Below are 25,364 nucleotides of genomic sequence, written 5' to 3' on the forward strand. Positions count from 1 at the left end.
CTGGACATACTCAAGCTGAATGTTAATTTGTAGATTTTTGTCCTAAATATAATCAGATACATTTCTTCTGTTAAAAAACATATTCTTATAGGTCATGGTTTATTTCCCTATAAAATATTAACTGGTTTTGTATCTCATTTAACAGTGTTATTCAAATTCCAGTGTAGAGCACAATTTTTCAGTTATACATGAACATATATATATATATTCATTGCCACATTTTTTTCTCTGTGAGCTACCATAAGATCTTGTGTATATTTCCCTGTGCTACACAGTAAAATATTGTTTATCTATTCTACAATTTTGAAATCCCATCTATCCCTTCCCACCCTCCGCCCCCTTGGCAACCACAAGTTTGTATTCTATGTCTATGAGTCTGTTTCTGTTTTGTATTTATGCTTTGTTTGTTTGTTTTTGTTTTTGTTTTTTTAGATTCCACATATGAGCGATCTCATATGGTATTTTTCTTTCTCTTTCTGGCTTACTTCACTTAGAATGACATTTTCCAGGAGCATCCATGTTGCTGCAAATGGCATTATGTTGTCAGTTTTTATGGCTGAGTAGTATTCCATTGCATAAATATATCACTTCTTCTTTATTCAGTCATCTGTTGATGGACATTTAGGCTATTTCCATGTCTTGGCTATTGCAAACAGTGCCACTATGAACATTGGGGTGTAGGTGTCATTCTGAAGTAGGGTTCCTTCTGGATAGAAGCCCAGGAGCGGGATTCCTGGGTCATATGGTAAGTCTATTCCTAGTCTTTTGAGGAATCTCCATACTGTTTTCCATAGTGGCTGCACCAAACTGCATTCCCACCAGCAGTGTAGGAGGGTTCCCCTTTCTCCACAGCCTCTCCAGCATTTGTCATTTGTGGATTTTTGAATGATGGCCATTCTGACTAGCGTGAGGTGATACCTCATTGTAGTTTTGATTTGCATTTCTCTGATAATTAATGATACTGAGCATTTTTTTCATGTGCCTATTGATCGTTTGTATGTCTTCCTTGGAGAGTTGCTTGTTTAGGTCTTTTGCACATTTTTGGATTGGGTTGTTTGGTTGTTTCTTATTAAGTCGTATGAGCTATTTATACATTCTGGAGATCAAGCCTTTGTCAGTTTCATTTGCAAAAATTTTCTCCCATTCTGTAGGTTGTCTTTTTGTTTTACTTATGGTTTCCTTTGCTGTGCAGAAGCTTGTAAGTTTAATTAGGTCCCATTTGTTTATTCTTGCTTTTATTTCTATTGCTTGAGTAGACTGTTCTAGGAGAACATTTTTGAGATGTATGTCAGATAATGTTTTGCCTATATTTTCTTCTAGGAGGTTTATTGTATCTTGTCTTATGTTTAAGTCTTTGATCCATTTTGAGTTTATTTTTGTGTATGGTGTAAGGGAGTGTTCTAGCTTCATTGCTTTACATGCTTCTGTCCTGTTTTCCCAACACCATTTGCCGAAGAGACTGTCTTTATTCCATTGTATATTCTTGCCTCCTTTGTCAAAGATTAGTTGACCTGATATTACTTTATTAACTTGCATTTAGTTATCTCCAAAATCTTGGTTATAAAGCATAGCTTTTAATATATACAATTCTGCTTATGTTAAAATATTATAAAGTTACCATAACTTTGCATCATGTTAATGTCTTCATCCTTGCACTTTAAGAAAATGCAAAAATACTATGTGTGGCTGTAGAAATGATATTTCCTAGTCTGCTCAATTGCTTACGTATGACAGACAATTATTATTATGAAGTTCTTATCTACCAGTGAGGGTTTTTTATTAGAAGTTAGTTCAGTAGACTACAAGTTAAATTTAAAATGGATGATTAAGACTAAGCTAACAAAAACAGGGATAGAAAAAAATAAAACTATGTAGGTAAAGGAATTTTTGTTTTTCAAGAGAAAGAATAGCAGTTTAGTCTGAAGGAATCAGCTTGTTTCAGAATACGAAAGAACATAATGAAGATCAATATTCAAGTGTGCATAGCAAGTTGAGGAAGGTTTAAAGAAGTGATTTTTATTTGCCATGATTTAGCATTTAGGGCTAAACTGAAACACTCAGTTTTGAAGGACTTATTCATAACATAATTTAGAAGAAAAAAGTGTAGTTCTTCTATTACTAGAGTTACACTGAATGAGTCAGTTCCTTTTTCCATGATAGTCCTTTAGACATTTGAAAACTGCTATTATGCTGCTATTAGGGGTAAAGGATGAGAAGGGTGCTGAAAAAGGGAGAGACTGAAATCATGAGACAGTTAAGAAGCTATTTGCAATTTGTACAATGTGTGAAATGATAACAATACAAAATCATGAATGAGAGCTCCTTTTACTTCGCATTTTCATTAGCATTTGGTGTTGACAGCATTTGGGATTTTGGCGATTTTAATAGGTGTGTAGTGGTATCTCTTCAATGTTTAAATTTGCAAAAACTCATAGACTGGAAGAAAAATTTTACATATCATGTATCTTGTATGGGATTGGTATCTAGAATATTCTAAAAAATAGTTACAAATGAATAATAAAAGAAAAACAATCCAATTTAAAAATAAGTCAGACAGAGAAAGACAAATACCTTATGATCTCACCTGTACATGGAATCTAGAATATAAAACAAATAAAACAAAACAAAAAACAAACTCACAGACACAGAGAACAGATTGGTGGTTGTTAGAGAGTAGGGAGTGGGGAGTGGGAGGAATGGGTGAAGGGAGTCAAAAGGTACAAACTTCTAGCTATAAAATAAATAAGACATGAAGATGTAATGTACAGCATGGTAACCATAGTTAATAATATAGTATTTCATATTTGAAAGTTGCCAAGAGGGTATATCTTAAAATTCCTCATCACAAGAAAAAAAAAAGAAAAAAAATTATAACTATATATGATGAGGAATGCTAACTAGATTTATCGTGGTGATCATTTCACAATGTATACAAATACCAAATCATTATGTTGTACACCTGCAACTAATATAATGTTATATATGTCAACCATACCTCAATTTGAAAAATGAGCAAAGGATCTGAATAGGCATTTCGCCAAAGAAGATAAACAAAAAGCAAGTAAGCCCATGAGAAAATTACTCAACATCATTAAGCCATCAGGGGAGCATAAATTAAAACCAAAATAAGATACCTCTTCACACCTACTAAGATGGTTATGATTAAAAGACCAATAATAATTTAAAATGGAGTATAATCTATAAAATTTTGAATCATTATGTTGTACACCTGAAACTAGTATAATATTGTAAATCAACTATACTTCAAATTAAAAAAAAGATAGATAATAACAAGTCTTCATGAGATGTGTAGATTATAGATTACTGGTGGCAATATAAGATGATGTAGCTGCTTTGGAAAACCACCCAGCACTTCTTCAAAAGGTTACACATATAATTACCACATGACTCAGAAATTCCACTCCCAAGTGTATACCCAAGAGAAAAGAAAACATATTCACACAAACACTATTCATGATAGCCAAGAAGTAAAGACAACCCAAATATCCATCAACTGGTACCAAAATAAACAAAATGTGGCACATCCATTCAAAGGAATATTATTTGGAAATAAGATGAAATGACATGTGATAGGTGCTACAACATGGATGAACCTTGAAAATACAATGCTAGTGAAAAAAAAGCCAGTCACAAAAGATCACATGTTGTATGATTCCATTTAAATGAAATATCCAGAAGAAGCAAGTCTCTACAGACAGAAAGTAGATTAGTGCCTAAAGTGGAGGGAGGAGGGAAGAGGGACGTTTTTCAAATTTGCACAAAAGTACACTATGAGCTTGCAGTGGCCCTACCATGCCGAGCCGTACAACAGAGTCTAGGGCACTCGTTACCAACTGCCTAACTGCAGTGGAATTATATGGAGAATTTTCAAAATTAAAGATTCTTAGAGTTGCATTTCCTCCAAAATTTTTGTTCAGAAGATATGGAGTAAAGCACAGGATAGACATTTGAGTTGCTTCCCAATTTTGTCTATTATGAATAAAGTTGTCAGTCACACACAAGCCTTCATGTGACATATATTTTCGTAGAATTGCTGGCTTGAAAGAGTAAATATATGTTTGACTTTAAAAGAACTGCCAAACTGTTTTCCTAGGTAGCTGTAAAATTTTATGTTCCCACAAGCTTTGCATGAGTGGTCCATTTCTCCATATCCTTGCTAACATTTCATATTGTCAGCCATTCTACTGGTGTGGTATCTCACTGAGGTTTTAATCTGTATTATCTAATGACTAATGATGTCAAACACATTTGTATATGCTACTTGCCATTTGTATATTTTCTTCTTTGAAATGGCTGTTGGAATCTTTTCTCCATATTATTTAAATTAGGTTGTGGTTCTTGTTATTGTGCTGTAAGTGGAGTTCATATTCTTGACACAAGTCCTCACATGAATGTTCTGCAAATATTTTCTTCTTGTCTATAGCTTCCTTTTCATTTCATAACTGTGTCTTCAAAGAACAAAATTTTTAATTTAAATAAAGTTCAGCTTTTTCTGTGATGGCTCATGCTCTGAGTCCTGTCTCAAAAACCTTTACTTGGCGGTAGGATACAAAGACTTTGACCTATGTATATCCTCTTAGAGATTTCATAGTTTGAACTCTTATGTCTAGATCTATGATCAATTTTGAATTAATTTTGTATATGATGTGAGGTAAGGTCTGTGATTCAGTGTTTTGTTTTTCTATATGGCTATCTAATTCTTCTATCACTATTTGTTGAAAAGATTGTACATGTTACCACTGAAAAATCATGGCACTTCTACTGAAAGTCAACTATCTCAATCTATTCCTTACATTTTATTCTACTGCACTGACCTAAAGGGGCTACTTCAAAAAAAAACCACAAAAAACAAGAGAGGAAAGAGATCTATATAGGAGAATCTGTAGTCTCTCTCTCTCTCACACACACTCCAACAACAACAACAACAACAAAAAACAAGGAAAAGGAAATGGATCTCATTAGAAATAAGTGATTATAATGACACTTAAAAGTTTAAGATTAGGTCTCACAAAACATTACTGGATGTCTCAAAAAGTAGGTAAATAATTTTCAAAACAATAAATTTGACAGAAAATTAAGGGTAGAAACTAAATACGGAATTTTACTATATTTAAGTTTAAAGTTGCACTTTAATTCTGTTTTTTGACTTGATCATTTTTGTTATCAAAGTGGGGGGAGTAGAGAAGAAAGCTCCTTACAGGTAAGAAGTGAAGACAGTTGGTATGAACCATTTATTTTTAGAGATTAGCACCAAAAGAACAGATGTTAATAGTTGTAAAAAACATAGCAGGAAAAAAGCACACTGAAAATAATTTACAAACCCCTCCCCCCCCCAAAAAAACAGGGGTCCAGTAAACATCTTAAAAGAAACAAAAATAAGAAATAGTCAAATTATTCAAGATTTTATAATACAATATAATCTTTTTTTCAAGACTAGAAAAGAGTTTTATTTGAGCCAAACTGAGGACTATAGCCCAGAAGCCAGCTTCCAAGATTACTCTGAGAAATTGCTCTGGAGAAGCATGATTTTTAAGTTATATTTCTTTTTTAAAAATCTTACTGAGGGTGCAGTAGACTACTCTTCAACACTGCCAGAGGGAGAACAAATTGAATAACCTTTCTGAAGGGCAGTAAAGCATTTAAAATGTAATGTTTTGACATTCTAATTCTACGCCAAAGAAATACTGTCAGAGAAATAATCAGATATTCACAATAATTTTTACATAAAATGCTAACCTTATCAATACCTTGAAACAGCATACTAGTGTAACAACATGTAAATGGTTCACATATATAATACTACAGCATAATAAAGTCTGTTGCAGAAAAGTATTTAATAATGCGATATAATGTATTTTTTAAGTATAGGGTCTGGAATCAGATATCTTAAGCTCACAGCCAGGCTCTGACACATTCTTGCTGTGACTATATAAGAGGAACCACAGCTTCCTTTCAAGTAAAACAGAAATAACAATAATTTAATGTATTTAATCAGGGCGGTTAGCAGGATTAAGTAAGTTACAAAATATAAAGAACACAGCATACTGCTTGATATATAGTAAGCACTCAACAAATAGTATCTTGATGAATAAAACATATAAAACCCCATAAAACTATATATTCAATTGACTTTAATTTTGTTAAGTAAGGAACCAAAGGCATATGCACAGAAAAAACTCTAGAAGGAAATGCAACAAGAAGATTTAAGAGTCCCAACTCTAGATGGTGGGATTACATGAGATTTTTATTCTCTTCTTTACATTTTTCTATATTTTCCAAATTTTCAACCATAAAGATGTATTACATTTATAATTTTAAAATGTTCTCTAAAATATTAGAACATGCTGACTTGATAACTGGTGACAGCATTTTACAGTGATTGTGGAAATAGTCTGAAAAGTTTTCCTCTAGACTGAAGCACTACAATTACTTGTTTTTCATGAGAGATGCATATGTGAAATATGTGCATATGTGAGAGATGCATATGAGGTTCTAGACTCAAAGATCTAGTCTACAACCTAAAGCCAAAAAGACATTTTCTCAAAAATGTAAGGGACATGGGGAATTCATACACACGGTTTTGAGCTTCTGTGTTTCAACGGAAATTTTACAATGCTTATCATATACATATAACTTAAGTATAAGATAAAATAATATTTATATTTATATTAAGCACTTCCTAATTTTTTAATTTATCTGTGTACATGTCCTTCTGCTCATGCACACCATGTGCCCCAAACTAGAAAAATGTCTGGAAAAACTCCTAAATGGAAAAAGAAAACCTGTCAACCTAGAAATCTATACACAGAGAAAATGTATTTTAAAAAACGAAAGTGAAACAAAGACTTGATCAGATATACAAAGCTGAAAGAATTCATCACCAGCAGACCTGGTGATAAAATGGGAAAGGAAGCCCCTCAGGAAGAAAAAAAGTGATGCTAGGTGGAAAAACGGATCTCCACAAAGGAATAAAGAACACTGGAAGCGGTCACTGAGAAGACGTAAGACAGGAAAGCTATAAAGCACTCCACGCAACAGGAAGAGTGACAACAGATATCAGGCTGGATTTGCTATCTGCGTTCAGAGACCCGTGTGAGAAGGAGGCATCCCACAATTAAAATGCAGGTTTCTGATCCTACATAATTCTTCCTGCCTGCCTCAATACAGAGAGTATTAAGGGATGAAGAGAGCTCAATATTACTTGATTATTATTTTCATTAAAAGAATATTAATTTTAAAAACTTTTTTCTCATTTCAAAGTGATACATTCATTAAAGAAAAGATTTGAAAATCTGATACACAATTAAAACAAGGAAGTAAAAGCCACCTTTAATTAAGAAAAAAGGGAGGGAGGGAAGGAGGGAAGTTCTACAGACTGCTATTTTATTTGAAGGGCCTGTCATTTTACCTTTTTTAGAGGAAGGCTGTGGTGATTAATGTGGAGACCAACACAAGAAACTATAAGCATGAGCAGGAGAAGGAGGAAAGGTAAAAACAACTGGATAGGGAGAAGAGGAATAAATAGCACTGGTTACAAAAAAGGGCAGGTGCTCAGGGTTATTGCCACCAGATTGACCCTGCAGCCCACAAGATGATCAGCCAACAAGGTATTTACCACATAAACGGTTATTACGTTAGAGAAAAAGTTTTCTGGTATCTGATACCCACTTTGCTTGAATCCCTTACCCTGAGAGAGGGTAACTTTTAGATGCAACCTCACAGAGTAATAACTGATAATCTCTCTCAAATCTTGGGTCACAATTAAAAGCACAGAAAAGACAAGGGATGAGTCCTTATGGTAACAATTAAATACACAGCTCTCTGCATCAGACCATCCCAGAGTAGAAAGGATACAGATAATAGAGACTTTGCAAAATTTTCCAGAATAGCAGAGGAAATAGCCTGTTTTCCCTGGAAACGCTGTCTACTGGAATGGAATTTATGGGAAGGTACCTGGCTAGTTTGTAAAATGCATTTAGCCCTGGCCATCTCCTCAATCATTTCCATGTGCTCACGAACACAAGCGTGTGATAACGACTGCTCTCCAGCCTCAGTCTGGTATTTCTGAAATCCCCCAATTCTGAATCTAAAAACCAGAATCAACAAGGGTAAGGCTAGTAAAAATACCTAAGTGGGAGTATTCTAGGGTTTGTTTAATGTTATGGGATAGTTATTTATTGACATGATGTATCTAGAGAGGGGAAACAAAAACAGAAGTCCTACCTCACAGGGCTTATGTCAACAAAGCCACCAACAATGAATGAGAGGGAGACCAGCTGGAGCAACATTAATGAACTCTGAACAACCGAGTCTTCCTCAAAATGCTTGACAGCAAAGTGTGCAATGTACATGAAAATACATATCATAGCAGTAATATTCCAACTCTCTAAAGAGTAAACAAGCAAAAAATTTGATTGTAAGAGTGATACAAGAGTGTATGTGCAGCAAGGAAACCATCCACTAAGGAATTAGGACAGATGGACACAAAGAAAACAGAAGTTTCCATTCAGACTTAAGGGTACCTCAGGGGGTCACACGGGTCCTGCAGGTGAGAGAGTTTGCTGAGGGGTAAGCAGAACAGGATTCTTCATCTGTTTTATATGTTGGTGTTACCAAAAAGATGGTAAAAAATAATTAAAATCATTTAAACCAACACCTGAATGAGAGGATAAACTACACTGCACTGTCATTTCACATTTGATATCTTCTCAAAAAAAAAAACCAAAAAAAACCAAAAATGAAAGGGACAGTGTTCTAAAATGATAATAGGAAAAAGCCTGAGAAACAAACATAGGAGCCAAAAACATATCAGATCTAAAATGCATTTTTAATTTGCCTCTTTAGCTCAGCATTATTACTGTCTTCTGTCAGTTACCATCCATATAATTCATTCTACTATCAGCATTTTCAGTTCTGTTATTATACAATTCATTTTGCTTTACAGATTCATTAAAGACAACTAGAGAAATAATTAGTGTATTAAAATATCCTGTGTACATTCATAAACTCATGGCACCAAACACTAATGGTTAATATATTTAATATCATACAGCACAATATTTAAATGTACTAGGTAAACACTTATCTAAAAGGACTGAGGAAATGCACCCTGGGACTGATAAAGCAAAGTTCTCGTATCAGTATAAATACTAAAACTACACAGAAGAACAGATCAGTAAATAGGTTAAGAGAAAACAAACCGAATTTTAAAAATGAGTGATGGAAAACAAATAGGTTTGAGTTTAGAACAGTGGAAATTGACTAAGTGATGAATGAGAAATTTTCTACTTTTTTAATCAATTTATATCTTAGTTTGGCTTTGTGGTCCATTTACTTAAGAGAGATGATTCATAATAATTTTGTATTGTTTGAATACTAACAATAAGAATTACCTCCTTTAACTTTAGAATGACTTACAAATTTTTTTTCATGAAACTTAAAAGATGCAGATTTTACAAATTTTTGCTCACCTGGAAGAAAAGTTCTAAGACAAAAATGGGATATATTTACTACTACCATTATATAATTTGTTGGAGGGGCAAAGACATTATTTCCTTAACTACCCTGAAAAGGAGGAAGACTAATAAATTACTTTTAAACACAAAATACTAATATCCCACTTTGAGCATTCGTTCAAAAGATTCACTTCAGACCTTCTCTGTTCAAGTGTTATGAGAATATAAATAAGGATACTGGCTAAGATGAGGTCCTTAATGTCATAGGAAGAGTTGCTACTGAAGGTGTGCTTTCTGTTTAAATCAATTTAGTTGCCATTGGGAAGTATCTGTGTGTATCAATATGTTCTTAGAACTACAAAAGAAATAATGCTACTATTGGTCTCATCTGAGTCCACAAATGATTTTCAACATGCTTTATTATTTCTGGATAAGCTAGTTAAGTGACAGATACCTAAACCTTGAAAAAGAATCAAAATTTTGCATTCATATTTTTGGGTCTGCTTTTATTTCTATTGCCAACCTTCTCCCAACTTGTTGCATCAGGAGCCTAGGATTGGGATTAATCAAAATCTTTAAAGATACTTGTAGCTTGAGATGATGAAAGCTAAGACATAAAACAAAGACCATCTGATGCTCTGGTGTGCATCCAAATTACCCAAGGTGGACGTTTAATACTCTCCTAGAGATTTTAATTCACAGGTTTTAGTGGTACTCAAGAACCTGTGTTTTCAGACAGAACATATTTAGATATACACTGATCTCCAAAATTACCATCACTGCAGATTTAGAGTTCCTATTTTCCCTTCTATCTATGTCATTTTCAAAAGTGTCAGAACTATTATCATTTATTTTGGTATTTCTGAAGTGCAATTATATGCTGATCTCCACAGTACATATTCTTAAATGATATACACTCATGTTTCTACTCACTTCTAACAAGATAGACAGATGAACGGATAGATACAAAGGTAGACAGATACGGATAATAGGCCCATCCACCTATTTACCCACATTAAAGAAATGTCTTCTACCTACAAATCATAAATTAATTCAAGTATTTTAACTTTTTTCCACATCTGAGACACACTCTGCAATTCTGTCCTAAAAAAAAAAAAAACAAAAGAAAACTACCATTGAAAGAAACTCCTAGAAATGTTTCCTAGAAGATTTTAGTCATTTACAACAGTAGTTGGCTCACCTGCCATCTCGCTGAGCAGCACCGCCTTCTGTTACTGTCTTGACGAATATTCCCAGCTTTTCAAGTCCAGCATCTGCTCCAACACCCATTCCAATAATACTTATACCAAGTCCATCCTCATCTATGAAAAAGGAAAAAAAGATGCAAAGTTTTACCCTAGTCTGCAATTAGCTAGTGAGATCTATTTGCTGCTTTTAATTTTGTTCTTTGCGAACCGTACTGACGTGCTCACCTTGACATAATTTTTATTCTACGCTGGGGAGCAAGGACATCAGATAAGACCAACCAAAAGGCTCTTGAGTTTAGTCTCATTTTACTAGCATTTGGCTATTCATTGTAATCCCAAGAAAAGGTAATAATTTGGTTATTGAACAATTAACCTGCCTTAAAACACAGCCTCTCTAAATAATACAATATTTTTAAGCACAGAGTACACTAAAACATACATAAAGTACTTTAAGTAAATGTGAACATAATATATCTGGAATCTACCCTTTCTTTACATGGTCTTCCTTTTCTTTTTAACTTGGTCCAAATACCTGATCATGTTAAACAAAGACAGTTTGTGTTTTTCAGTACTTTTCTCTGTCATACTATACAAGCATATAAACATATCACCAACTATAATAGATACATATATATATGCATATACTTAAATATACATATATGGCTTGTTTTTCCTCCCTGTTTCCTTTACACAAAGAAGATCATATTATACCTGCTTCTATCTGAGGCTTACTTTTCTAATCCAATGATACCTCATGGATAACAACTTACACAGTTGTTCATTTTAAACTTAAATCAGTTGTAATGCATAATATTTCATGGTGAGATGGTGTCATAACTTATCTAACCATTTCTCTACTGACAGGCATTCACTTTTGTTTCCATTTAACTCACCAAGTGAACAACATTGACAAACAAGTTGTTTTTTAATTCATTTATAAATATTTCCATATCTCCTTTCTATGAATATATATATATATAAAAATCAATGAAATAAAATTTACACTATTTTGCATTCCACATTTTTTGGTTAACAAAGTTATTTTCTGATAGCCTCAAAGTTTTTATAATAATGGTGTATTAGCTGCATAAAAATAGATATTAGCTAATCAACAGTTGTAGATTGTTAAAGGAAAACTGGCTCATGTGCTCAATAGAATGCTTGATGCTTTTAAAAAACTTTTTAGCAATAACCTTTAATTTACTAAGTATTCAATCAGTAATCTTTTGAATATAGTTCACCTCACTGATTATTACTTATTACAACTTCTGCTTTAAGTATTTCTAAGTACAACCCATCATCCTACATCTTTATTCTACATATGTTTAAAATTATGTTATTTGGCAAAAGTGTGATGTGTTTGTTCAGCTGTATGCTAAAGAAAGCTTACAGAGCATTCTTCCTGGAGGAAATGGTTGATGTGACCCTCAGCTGAAGACACACTCAGATTGATTCTAGGCATTAGGTATCTCTCCAGTGTGAGAACTGTTGACTGAATGAGTGATCACTGGACATCTCCTTCATTCCTTACATTTAGAATATCTGCACACATATCATTTCCCATATTCATTTCATTCTAATTATTTCTCTGGTATAGATATTAATGTCCATCGAGAGGCTTCCTCTTGCTAAAAACTTTCCTACATTTATTACAGTTTTAAGGTTTCTCCCCAGAATGAGTTTGATTGTGCACAAGAAGGTTAGATCTGTGTTGAAGGCTCTTCCTCACTGGTTACACGTATAACGTTTCTTCTCTCCCATATGAATGTTTTTGTATATTTAAAGGTTAGCTGTATTGCTGAATTCTTGCCCATATTCATAGGTTTTCTTTAGAGTGTGAATTTGTTCTTGTTGATGTAGGAGTGAATGATAACCCAAAGTCTTCCCACAGTGTTTACATCCACATAAGTTGTTTTTCTTTCTCCAGTATGTTTGCTTTTGTGTTGTTTAAGAGATGAGCACTGTAGACTTTTCCACATTGAATAATATTGTAGGGTTTCTCTCCTGTATGAAATCTCTGGTGTATATTAAGCATTAGCTGGATTCTTATTCATATTCATTGTATTTATAGGACTTTTTCTTCACTATGAATTATCACGTATCAAGCCAATACTGAGTTCCCATACGCAGTATATTTAAAGCACTCTATTCAAATGTGGATTCTCTGTACTATATACCATTAGTTTCTTCCTGCAAATATTCTGCATGAAAATTATGTCTTGATTTTTAAATACATTTTTCCTACCAGGACTCAGGCTTTAGTAAAATTATCTTCCTTCCTTCCACAGCTCCTCTTGTTGCTTTAACTGGAAAATTATTCAGATTTGTAAAGCTGAAAACCCGATTATGGGCAAAAACTACATTAGCTTGAGGCATCCTCAATTTCAGCGCAGACAAAACCTAAGAGACATGGTGATAACTTGAAGGCACTTAAAGGAAGAGTACACTTAATCCACAGAGGCCAGATGACTGATCTCACCTCTGTACAGCTTCTCTGAGATGCCAAGCACAGGTGAAGTCAAGAGTCATATACTGGAAGGCCACAATTCTTGTGGTTGCACAGAAAGAACCCGATAGTCACCCTGTCTTCCTCTGTATATACTCTCCTAGGGACAGGCAGAGCGCTAAACTAAGAAGGCGAAGCAGTCAGGAAAAGACAGAAAAGAATATGAGGCTGTGTTAGGAAGATGCTATCACCACGCTCCAGAGCTCAGAGCTTATTTTCTCTACCAGGAAAAAAGCTCATGTTGGTTTAGCATTCCCCTTATTGCTGGTGAGAATTGAGCTTGTATTCATATGAACATGGGTCATTAGATTTCCTCTGAAGTAAAGTGCCAATTTTTCTAATGAGTTTTACCTCTTTTTCTTGATAATTTGAGAAGATTCTTAGCATATTATAGATATTAACTCCATGTCATCTATAATGAAGATTCTGCCCCCTCAAATTTATCACTTATCTACTGGTTTTGTTTGACAATATTTTGTTTGACAATTTAAAAGTTTTAAAATTTTGGATGAATGAACTAGTCAATCTTTTCTAATTTCTGGTTTTCCATTTTAGTTAAGCCCTTCCTCTCCCCAACACCAGATAATATATGTACTCATAAATTTTCATCACATATCCTTATTATTTTTAATATTTCATGATTTAATTCATGTAGAGTTGTTTTTATATACGATATAATAATAATAAAGGTTTCCAACTTCAGATTCTTTTAGACAGATTCTCAGTTACTTCAGAACCATTAAAAAGCAGCCTGTTGCTTCTAAATTAAGAGTATCATATGTGTCATTAAATTCTTTGCATACTAACATCTTTCTCTGGACTTAGTGTCTTGTTCCACTGATCAATTGCTATATGAATACAATTTGTTCTGATTATAGAGGCTTTACACTATGTTCAGGTATTTGGGAAATCAAGCCCTTTCACATTCTTTTTCATACTTCCCTTAGGTCTGTACTTTCCCATATTAAATTCAGTATTATACTATGCAATCCCCTCTCCCAACCCAACTCTGATGGCAGTTCTAGTTAAACAACATTAAATTTATATATTAACTTATAAGTATAGGGGATACAGCATAGGAGAGACTTTCCTACTGAGTCTTCTCATCCAAGAATATGGAATATCTATTTGCCTCGATCTCATATCTCTCAAAAAATGTATTTTCCACAGATAAATTCTATGTTTTTCTTAGTGATTAATTTAATAAGTATTTTGTTGTTTGGGGGCCATTGTAAATGAAATACTGTTTCCACTTTCATTTTTAGTTTCCTAAAGTGAATATAGAGAAAAAACTATTAATTTTCTTATATGAATCTGGAACCTGACCTCCTCTTTTACAAATAATTTTATTAATTCTAATGTTTTTAAATTAGAATCAAGTTGGTTTTTCATATATCTATTTGGCTTTTCACATATACAATATATACACAGTTGACCCTTGAACAATGAAGGAGTTAGGGGTGTCAAGCCTCCACGCAGCCAAAATACTCGAGTAACTTATAGTTGGCCCTCTGTGCATGTGGTTCCTCCATATCCATGCTTTCACATCCACTGAGTCAACCAAGTGCAGATCACGTAGTACTGTAGTATTTAATACTGGAAAAAATCCACATACAAGTGGATCCACACAGTTCAAACTGATGTTGTTCAAGAGCCAGCTGTAATTATAATATGTATTATATATTATATTATAGTATAGTATAGTGTATATAAGAAAAAAATTACTTTACATCTTTTATTTTCTGTTGCTTATACTGATTATTACATTTAAAGAGCATTGCAAATCTGACTCCTAGTTTTAATTGAAATATTTTTAGTGTTTCCTCAATTTAAAAGTAAAATTCTGTTGGCGTTGTGGTCTATGTATAGTTTGTATCATATTTAGATTCCCATACACTAACAATGAACTATCAGAAAGAGAAATTAAGAGAATGATTCCATTTACAATTACATCAAAAAGAATAAAATACCTAGAAATGAACTTAACCAAGGAAGTGAAAGATGTGTACAATGAAGTCTATAAGACACTGATGAAAGCAATTAAAGACACAAATAAATGGAAATATATTCCATGCCCATGGATTTGAAGAATTAATATTGTTAAAATGTCCACATTACCCAAAGCAATCTACAAATTCAATGCAATCTCTATCAAGATTCTAATAATATTTTTCACTATAATAGAACAAATAATCCTAAAATGTATATGGAATCACAAAAAAACTCCCAATAGTCAAAGCAATCTTGAGAAAGAACAAAGCTGGTGGTATCACACTAACTAATATTCAAACTATGCTACAAAGCTATAATAATCAACAGTACGGTACTGTTTATGGTATTGCCATAAAAACAGATAAACTGATCAATGGAAGATCAATGGAACAGAATAGAGAACTCAGAAAAATCCTATGTATATCTGGTCAATCAATTTATGACAAAGGAGGCTCTTGGTTCCAATATACTGTATATATCTTATATACAATGGGGAAAGGACAGCCACTTCAATAAATGGTGCTGGGAAAACTGGACAGCCACGTGCAAAAGAATGAAACAGGACCCCTATCTGACACTACACAAAATCAACTCAAAATGGATCAAGGCTTAAATATAAGACCTGAAACCATAAAACTCCTAGGAGATAACACAGCAGATAAGCTCCTTGACATCAGTCTTGGCAATGACTTTTGGGATTTGACATCAAAAGCAAAGGCAACAAAAACAAAAATTAACAAGTAGGACTACATCAAACTAAAAAGCTTCTGCACAGAAAAAGGAACCATCAACAGAATAAAAAGGCAGCCTATGGAATGGGAGAAAATATTTGCAAATCACATATCTGATAAGGGATTAATATCCAAAATATATAAAGATTCATTAAACTCAATAGCAAAAAAACAAATTTGATTTAAAAATGGGCAGACAAACTGAATAGGCATTTTTGCAAAGAAGTTATACAAATAACCAACAGGTACACGAATAGGTGTTCAACAACATTAATCATCAGGGAAATGCAAATCAAAATGACAATGAGATATCAGCTCACATCTGTTAGAATGGCTATCATCAAAAAGATGAGATAACAAGCATTGGAAAGAATGAAGAGGAAAGAAAACTATTGTGCACTGTTTGATGGGAATGTAAATTAGTGGAGGAACTATGGAAAACAGTATGGAGGTTCCCCAGAAAATTAAAAATAATTGTACTTCATTTAGTCCTCTTCTAGTCTAATTTTTGTAGTTTAACTTCTATTATTTAATATAGCATACAAATAAGAGTTTATGAAAAAATTTATAGACAAAACATTACATTTAAACAAAAATAAAACAGACATACATGTACTAACAAAGACAGAGAACATTATCAATATCCCAAAAGCCCACTATGTACACCTCCCTGATACCATAACTCTTCCCTTGGTAACCACTATCCTAAATATCGTGTTAATCATTCCCTCCTTTTCTTAATACTATTTTTAAAACCACGTATTTGTGTGTCTCTAAGCAATATGCTATTTAATTTTTCCTTACTTTGAAATTTAAAGAAATGGAATTGTACTGAATGGCTTCTGTGACTTGCATTCCACTACCCATCCCCTGCCCCTTAACTTCATGTTTGTAAGAGTCATACACGCTGCTGCATGGAACTGTGGCTCTTTCATTTCTACTGTTGAGTAATATTTATGGAATAGATATGCTACAATTTATATATTCTTTTCTATCATTGATGAATAGTTAGATTATTCTCATTTTTGTTATTATAAGCAATACAATGACTCACAGCCAAATCCAACTGTCTTTGTATAGGCCATTAGCTAAGAATGTTTTTTACATTTTTAAATGTATGAAAAGTGTCAGCATCTTCATTCATCATCACTCTTACGTTCACTTTACCTCAAATGAAAGTATCTTGATGAAATGAAAGGAACAATTATTAGCCAGTCATGTTTAGTGTAATAACTGGTATTTTTAGTATTTTTTTCATCCAAGCAATTTTATGCTTAATACTTACACATAGTTTTCAACTCTTTTTCCCTCAACCCTGCTGTTTTCAACAAGCTGCTCTTTGTTTCTTTTCCTCCCTGCTAACTGGGAAGTATGTGAGGGATGTGTTCTCTAAATCCTTACATACCAGCAAATTTCTTTCTTTTACCAGGATAGGTAAATGCTCTGTGGGATGCATACAGGATCCTTGGATCATCCTTTTTCTTCTCAGTGGTGATGAAATGTATTTATGCCTTTCCACTCCAGTGTTACAAATGATAAGCCTGATGCTAGTCTAATAATTTTACATTTGCAAGCAAGTTTGCTTCTTTGTTTGCTTTGATTTTGGCCTTGTATTTTTTAAGATTTTCACTCTATGTTTGAAGATTAGCATTTTTACCAGGCTATATACCTGAGTATGGGAAACTTTTTTTAAGTCTTGTCATTCAAAACCAATTGGCTAATCTCTTTCAAATATGAGGCTCAGGTCCTTTTGGAGTACAGAAAAATTTCTTCTGTTTTGTCTAATATGTCTCTCATCCTTTCTTGTCTTTTATTCTTCTTTCACAACTTATATGTTGGGTCTCCTTCATGATTTCTCTTGGATTTTTGCTCTGTCATTTGGAATTAGTTTGGGGCATTTCTTATGCTTTACCTTCTAGATCACCAATTTGAGTCTCAACAACAACCATCCTTTCCTCTTCAATTCCTCTACTGAAATTTTTAGGTTTAAAATTAACATCGTTGTTGTTAATTTGCTTAAGAATGTCTTTTTAAGGCATACTTGAATATCTTTATTTGTTTTTTGTTTGTTTGTTTCTCTTTTGTTATTCAAGTTGTTATCTGTTTGTTCTGCTTTTTTCCAACTCTCTCTGAGATGTTATATTGTTCTGTTCAGTTCCTGGGTGATGATTTATGATGATAAATGTGGCAGCCTCTAGTCCTCTAAGTCCCCAGTTACTGAAGCAGGAAGGCTGTGATTCTAGGGAGACAAATCAGGAGGAAGTCCCTATGCTCCTGCCCTGTCTGTCCTCCCCACTTTCTTTTAGCATTCTCCCCACAGAGATGAAGAGGATTCCACTGCCTTCATTTCAAAATCCATCATTTTCTAAAGGCCCAACACTTCCCATATCTACTATATTCAGATTCTAACCATGACCACTCTCTCTCTCTACTCCGCTCCCCAAAGGAAAAACAAACCAAAACAGCCACCTACCCAAGCTCTCACAGCAGCTCTCTCTGGACTCTAACTGCACCAATGCTTTGTAGGAATACCAAGGAAACATCAGACTTCACTCATACCTCCCTACTGATACTCACCAACCCAGCCAACTACAGCAGATGGGTTTCAGTGGGGATGGTAAGGGAAGTATCTTCCTATCCACCATCTGTATAGAAATCATATAAACTACTTTTGAAATTTCATAAACAAAACCCTCCATGAGAATGAAAACTTAACTCAATCTTTAGTGGAAAAAGGCTATGCTTAGGAAAACTAAGGTCATTTCTATATTATTAACATGGCAATATCATATTATTAACACTGTAGAGCTCATATACCTTTTTCTAGTTCCACCGGGAAAAGTTCCAGCTTTTCTACACGCTTTTCAAGTTCATACTCTGCTGAAGCAGCCACAGGGTCAACTTCATCATTTCTCCTGTCATAGTCTTCGTTGGAATATGTGCTGAAGACCTGCAGTAAGAGGTCAACAAAAATATGATGATCCGGAAAAGACAGCTTTCTTAATTAAAAAAAAAAAAAATCTTGTAAGTTTACAAAACTACATGAGTTAAAAATTTTATATGATGAATTTCTTCAAAACAACTATTTTGTCATAAAATCAATTGAGATGTTAAGAAAAGGAAAACTGAGTCAGAAGAAAAATAACATTAATTTTAAAAATGTATGAGTCATTCTACCACTTTAATAATCTGGGAGACAAAAGTAGCAACAGAATACATTATTTGGATAGCAATATTCATCACTTTTTATAAAATCAGAGTATACCTTATTGGCTGCAATGAAACTAAAGCAAAGCACCTTGAAGCTACCTAAGCAAATACCCACACTGAACCCGTTTCATGCTATGACGTATACAAGCCCTGATGTTGTAGTGTGTTGGTACCATAATTATACCTCAAACACAGAACCACTGACACTGATTGCTATTCTATACTGTACTGGGCTGTGTTGCCCTCTCATTTGTCATTGTTCATTTTATTTGGATGTAGATATAAATTAAATCCTCACTGAACCTTTCTATGAAACAACTATCAAAATATTGCTCAAGAGCTGCAGAAAAAATAGGATATTGCTAGCTCTTTCTTTCTGACATAAATCATTCAAAAGACTGCTAAATGTGGTTTTTAGATATAGCTGTAAGAAATTTAATTGTCCTTATTTCTGCTGAAATGTTTATTTTATTTGAAAAGTAACTGGAAATAGGTATACAGTCCCTCACTTAATACACTGAAGAATACTTAAAAGAAATGTAATATTCATCAAGCCAAATTAATTTGCATAATAAAACTGACATTTCAATTAAATTCAGTGATTCTAAAGTATCTAAACTGTGCCTGACAAAACTTTGTCATGTCCTCCAAAATCTTAAAATCTATGAGTGAGCAGTTTAAAAAAAAAACACACACATAAAAAGGGATTAAAAATAGAAAGCGGAACAGAAGGTCAGAGATGAAAGAAATCAACCCTATTGCCTCCAAAGCTGGCTTTGCTAGTCCAGATGTGCTTTACATTCATATTATTGGAAAACTGGCAACTCTTACATGATATAAATGGCAACTATAAACCAGAAATATATATTGCATATATAGAAGCAGATGTAGTGTGGTTCCCAGTGGTATATATTTCTCAAAATTGTGTCATTTTTAAATTTTGTACCAGAATAGATAACTGTTTTTCTTCCTGACTCTCAACATGTTTTCATAGCCTTGTGCCATTCACTGGTCTCTACCACATTTCTCCAACACAATAAGCATTTCTGTTTCAAAATACACATTTCTAAGGGGTACATTTCAAAGGGCTTTGTACCTTTTTAATTAACCTTTTCATAAAATATGCTTCCTATGCCCCTTCCATAGAAACTTCTAATACATTTCTTAAATCGTTAGGCTTATGGTATTCTCTTGGACAGTCCTTTTGATATGGGACAATGTATAACAGGCTGGAGAGGACCTTCCTAAAAAGCCACAGATCCTAGACATCCTGAAGAAAATGAATAAATGATTTGATTAAAAATTAATGCCAAAAACTTCTAGGTCACAATATTTATAATAATGAAATTATAAGAAAAGTTAATTAGGAGAAAATACTGCCAAATATAAGATGAAATATGAGTATTTATCATATATAGAAGGGCTTTATCAACTTAAACAACTGCATATATAAAGTAGGGAAAAGGAAACTGAGAATTCAACAAAGAAATACTCATGTTCAATAAAGGAGGTAAAGATGCTCACCTTCATTAACAATTAAGCAAATGTAAATTACAACAAGGAAATACCATACATTCACCAGCAAGAAAAAAACTGCAACACCCAATGTTTGTGAAGATACAGGAAAAAGAATACTCTTGGAAAAGGAGGGAAAAAGTCATAACTTGAGAATAGCTATCAAGATTTTAAATGTAAATGCCTTTCATCCAATAATGCTATATCTAAGTATTTACAGAGATACTTGCAAGTGTGTACAAAGATATATGTGCAAAGAAGTTCATTACAGACTACCTGTAATAGACCAAGATGGGAAATTACCTAAATGTTCAATAATACAGAAAATGTCTTACTAAATTATGATACATACAAACATGTAATTTCATGTGATGATTAAAAAGATCTCTCTGCTGACATGAAAGGCTCTGAAATATATATATTACTAAACCAAAAAAGCACATTGCAGATCTATATCCATATGTATCTATTGATCTATCGGGTCTCTATTTATACACATATAGGTATAAATACATTCTCAATTGGTATAATCCCAATGTTAGTTTAAGATCTCCTAAATTCTCTAGCTATGTAGCTCTTGCCAAATTATAAAACCACTCTAGGCTTAAGTTTCATTATTTACAAAGTGGCTATGATAATAATAATGCCTACCATATAAGGTTGCTTTGAGAATGAAATGAGATAATCTATATAATCAAGCTGGGTTCAATGTGGAGGGAGGGACAGCTTTCCCAGGGTAACATGAGAAATAACAATATTTCCCCAGATACCTACACGTATCTCATACTCCCAATTTTTGAATACTTCATCTACTATGATGCTTAATGCCCTTGGAACAAAAACCTACAAGACTAATTACGTATGATACTGTAGACTGGCCTGCCAAAATCCCTTCCTGTGTCCAGAGCAATGCACTATCATTACACAATGGCTCATCACCTGCCAGGCTTTGTTTTGCCTTGACCAGGAAGAACCTCAGAGATGAAAGGAAAATTGACCTACATAAAGGTCTCTTCATTTGCCAACATGGTCATGATTCTTTCAATATTCTTAAAATAGTTGTTCTATTTTAATTCATATTACCATAATTGCTTTGCAAATATAAGGATAGTTAATTAATCAAATAACAATCAGAGTCCCTTCATGGATACTACTATAATGCAAAAATGCAAAAACTAAAGGCCAACAGCATTCTGGGTCATAATATTCAACACCATTCAAGATGTCTATATATATATATATATATATATATATATATATATATATATATATATATATATATAGACACACACACATACATGCTCAGTCACCTTCACCTTGTTCCTGTGTTATTTCACTGAGAAAAGCAAACAAAAGGATGTTTAAATTTAAGACTTCTTGTTTCAGAGCCAACAAGCGATATTCTATTCCATGATCAAAGGAAACAAAACAAGACCTTATCCCTTGCTTTGCAGCAGAGGCAGGCTTTTAGGGGCAACAAGTTTACAGATACAGTTAGCAATGACATTTCTGACCCAGCAACCCAAGGCTATGAAAAACAAATAAAGTTAAAATTAGCTTATTGTAAGATTTCAACTAGAATCATTCTTTTTCACGTTTCTAGTAGTTTGAGCTAAAGCACTTTTCCAAAACATCAGCAACATGTTTTTCAACAATAAGAAAAAAAAAACAAACAAAAACAACACCCTATTTCCTTTACTTCCTTATGACACATTTTCTTTAATCAATGCAGGTCAAAATGAATTCAGGATTTTCTGTAAATATTGACTGGAAGGAATCTCCCACAAGTCTTCCATAAGGTCTCAGTTCTGCCTGTCATCTGGGTTCTGCTTCATCTCCTGACACATCAAAGATGGAAAATGTTCCAGGTTCTAGCAAGCTGTGTTTCAGATGATGACTTGGCACAGCGTGCTCCTGGAGATTAGCCAGCATTCACAGGCTTCCACAATCGGGACCCACTTATCTCAAGCTTCCTTGGCAGAACTTTAACTCACCTTCACATGATTTTAGTGGCTTGGCTAAAGAGACTCTAAATTGAAACTAAGAAAGTATGGAGAAGACAGTTCATATCATGAAGTTTTAAAAACAAATTTTGTGATAAACCATCTTCAGAAAGGAGGATTCTGACAGCCTTAGAATGATGCATACAACTTCAGTTTCCTTTTCTTCCCCCACTGATTTATAATAGGAAGAATTACAGTTTCTTGATTGCTTAGGGTGTGTCAGGGAGTATGTTGGGTTCTTATTGCAAACTGACATAAGCCAAACTGGAGTTCATAATCATCAGGCATTCGGAGGTAAGAGTTGGCAGTCTCCAGAGATTCTAAATAGGTGAAAGTTTTCTCCTGCATATAAAAACATTGATGAGCAGGAAAGTGAAAAGACAGACCTACAGCTCTATCTTGCAAGCTTGGTAAAGTCCCAGATTTCTGTCCTTTAGTTCCTCTGACAAGTAACCTGCGTGAAGGTATACTTAAAGCAGTTGTGACAATATTCTACTGTAGGATGTGTCTAACCACCTAACTGGATCCCTCAACAGAATCCTACAGTTTAGAAAACAGGACCAAATGAGTACCAGAATTAAGTGCTACTCCAAAAACTAAGCTTGCTTGACTCAAAGTCCATTAACATAAAATATTTCTGAAACCAATCCACACATTTTCAACATCACTCATTTCACCAATTATTTGTAACATTCCTAACTAACATTAATAAACCTTCCTATGCAGATTTAAAGTACATATCTCTGGAGTATGGACTTCTAATTAAGGTCTTTCAAATACAAATCCTAGAGTGATGAGTCATGATTGTTGTACCTGGAATGCTAACTAAAGGCTCCTAAAACAAAGTTATACCCATAAATATTATGATGTGTATGCTGAAATAATTGGAAGTAAATTACAGACAACATAAAACTTTACACAAGTGATTTTTCACTCTTGTACTAACAGATCTGGTAAGTAAGGCAGAAAAGAGTGAGGAGAGTACCCTCTTTTCATATTTTAACATGAGGAATTTTGAAGCACAGAGAACAATACACATGGTATATATGAGAATAACTAATAAAGACGAAGTTATAAGGACAAAAGGTATATTTCACTAATTGTAAGTCTGGTGTTTTCATGGATAACTAAAGAACAGGAAGTGAAAAAAAAATACTCTACATAATGGGAGGTGGAGAGCAGACTAGTCAAAAGGCAACACAAAGAGGCCTATGTTTGTCAGGGTTCTCCAGGGAAACAGAACCAATGAGGTGTGTGTGCGTGCGTGTGTGTGTGAATAAAATATAAAACATATCCTGTATTTGTATTTATATTAAACTAGATTTATTTTAAGGAATTGGCTCATGAGATTAGAGAGGCTGACAAGTCCAAAATCTGCAGGGTGACAGGCTGGAGACCCCAGGAAAAGCTGATGTTGCAGTTCAAGCATAAGGGATTCTCTCTGCTTTGGGGGAGGTCAGTCTTTTACTACAAAGGCCTTCTTCACCTGTTGGATGAGTCCCACCCATATTACAGAGGCCAGTTTGTTTTACTCAAAGTCTGCCAATTTAAATGTTAATCTCATTCAAAAACACCCTCATGGAAACATCTAAAATAATATGTGACCAAATATCTGGCCATCATGGCCCAGCCAAACTGACACATGAACTTAACTACCACAAAGCCCTTAAAATAGAGTATTTTCTGGCTCCAAAAACTAGTGTTTTGACATCTAACGAAGATAATCATATCTAGAGAGTGTTTTTCTTGTATCACTGGAGTGTTATAAATTTTCATGTCCCCAGACATATACATAGGATGTATATAAAATCCATGATAAAATCAAACATATTTTTGTCTTATCAGTGGCACCAACCACTTCATACTTGCAGCTAATCAACAACCAAATATGGAGGATGAAAACTCTTTAAATTTAGAATAGCTATGGTTGACTCTGTGGAAAGATAATTAAATATAAGAAAACTTTTTATGAAAGAATAATTCAAAATAAGTGGAGTTTCATTAAGGTCGCATATACAGAAATTATCAATGAAATAAAAAGATTAGAAGGTCCTGTATCTCTTCATTTTGACAAAATAGAACTCAATTATAAGTAGTATAATTATCTGCAAGTATATATTGTTAAAGCACCTGAAAACTTTTAAGAGTAAGTTTAATATGTCCTTGCAAAAGCAGTTTATGCCATTAAAGTAATCAGGAAGAAATCTCATCATAAATAAATACAAACAGCTCATTCTAAATTTGGACAAATTCTAAGACAGTGAAGTCTAAATTAGTGATTTTTTTAAGGAGACAGTTTAACAGAAAACTGGCCAATTCTACTGATGTTCATGTTTTTCATAGTATTTCTCAAATTATAATAAACAATTCAACACATCCATGAGAAATCAGCAATGTTCTCTTTCAGCTCAGCCAGACTTTTAGGTTAAATCTGAGACATATGCTTTACAAACTGACAACTGGTGGCCAGCATGAAATAAATTGGTGGCCTTGGTCCAGTTCCCACTGGACAGATGTCTTCATCACAGAAAAACTGAACTAATTAGCACCAACTGACACCATTTGTGGGGGTGGGGTAATCACCTTAGAGAAATAACTGACTTCCCATTTACAGAAGTTAATACTCTTGCATAGATGCAACAGGATGAGTTAGTAAGTCAGAGTCTGTTCTAGCATTTGTCTTGGCAGTTGGGATTTGCTCCTTCTCACTACCAGTGCCAGCA

The 25,364-nt window shown here is 33.8% G+C and overlaps 1 protein-coding gene across 8 annotated transcripts in view; it reads right to left on the minus strand.

Annotated features, from left to right (window-relative positions):
* PPP1R9A (protein phosphatase 1 regulatory subunit 9A) overlaps positions 1–25,364 on the minus strand; it is a 260,990-nt gene that overhangs the window by 103,438 nt on the left and 132,188 nt on the right. For all 8 annotated transcript variants that reach the window (XM_064487561.1, XM_064487560.1, XM_010979657.3 and 5 more), the window contains 2 exons: positions 18,731–18,863; positions 10,678–10,798 (listed from right to left, as the gene is read on the minus strand). In XM_064487561.1, the coding sequence (XP_064343631.1) occupies positions 10,678–10,766 (89 nt within the window). In that variant the 5' untranslated portion in view covers positions 10,767–10,798; positions 18,731–18,863. The remainder of the gene's footprint in view (positions 1–10,677; positions 10,799–18,730; positions 18,864–25,364) is intronic.

This window comes from Camelus dromedarius, chromosome 7 (genome assembly GCF_036321535.1).
Source record: "Camelus dromedarius isolate mCamDro1 chromosome 7, mCamDro1.pat, whole genome shotgun sequence".
NCBI classification, from domain to species: Eukaryota; Metazoa; Chordata; class Mammalia; order Artiodactyla; family Camelidae; genus Camelus; species Camelus dromedarius.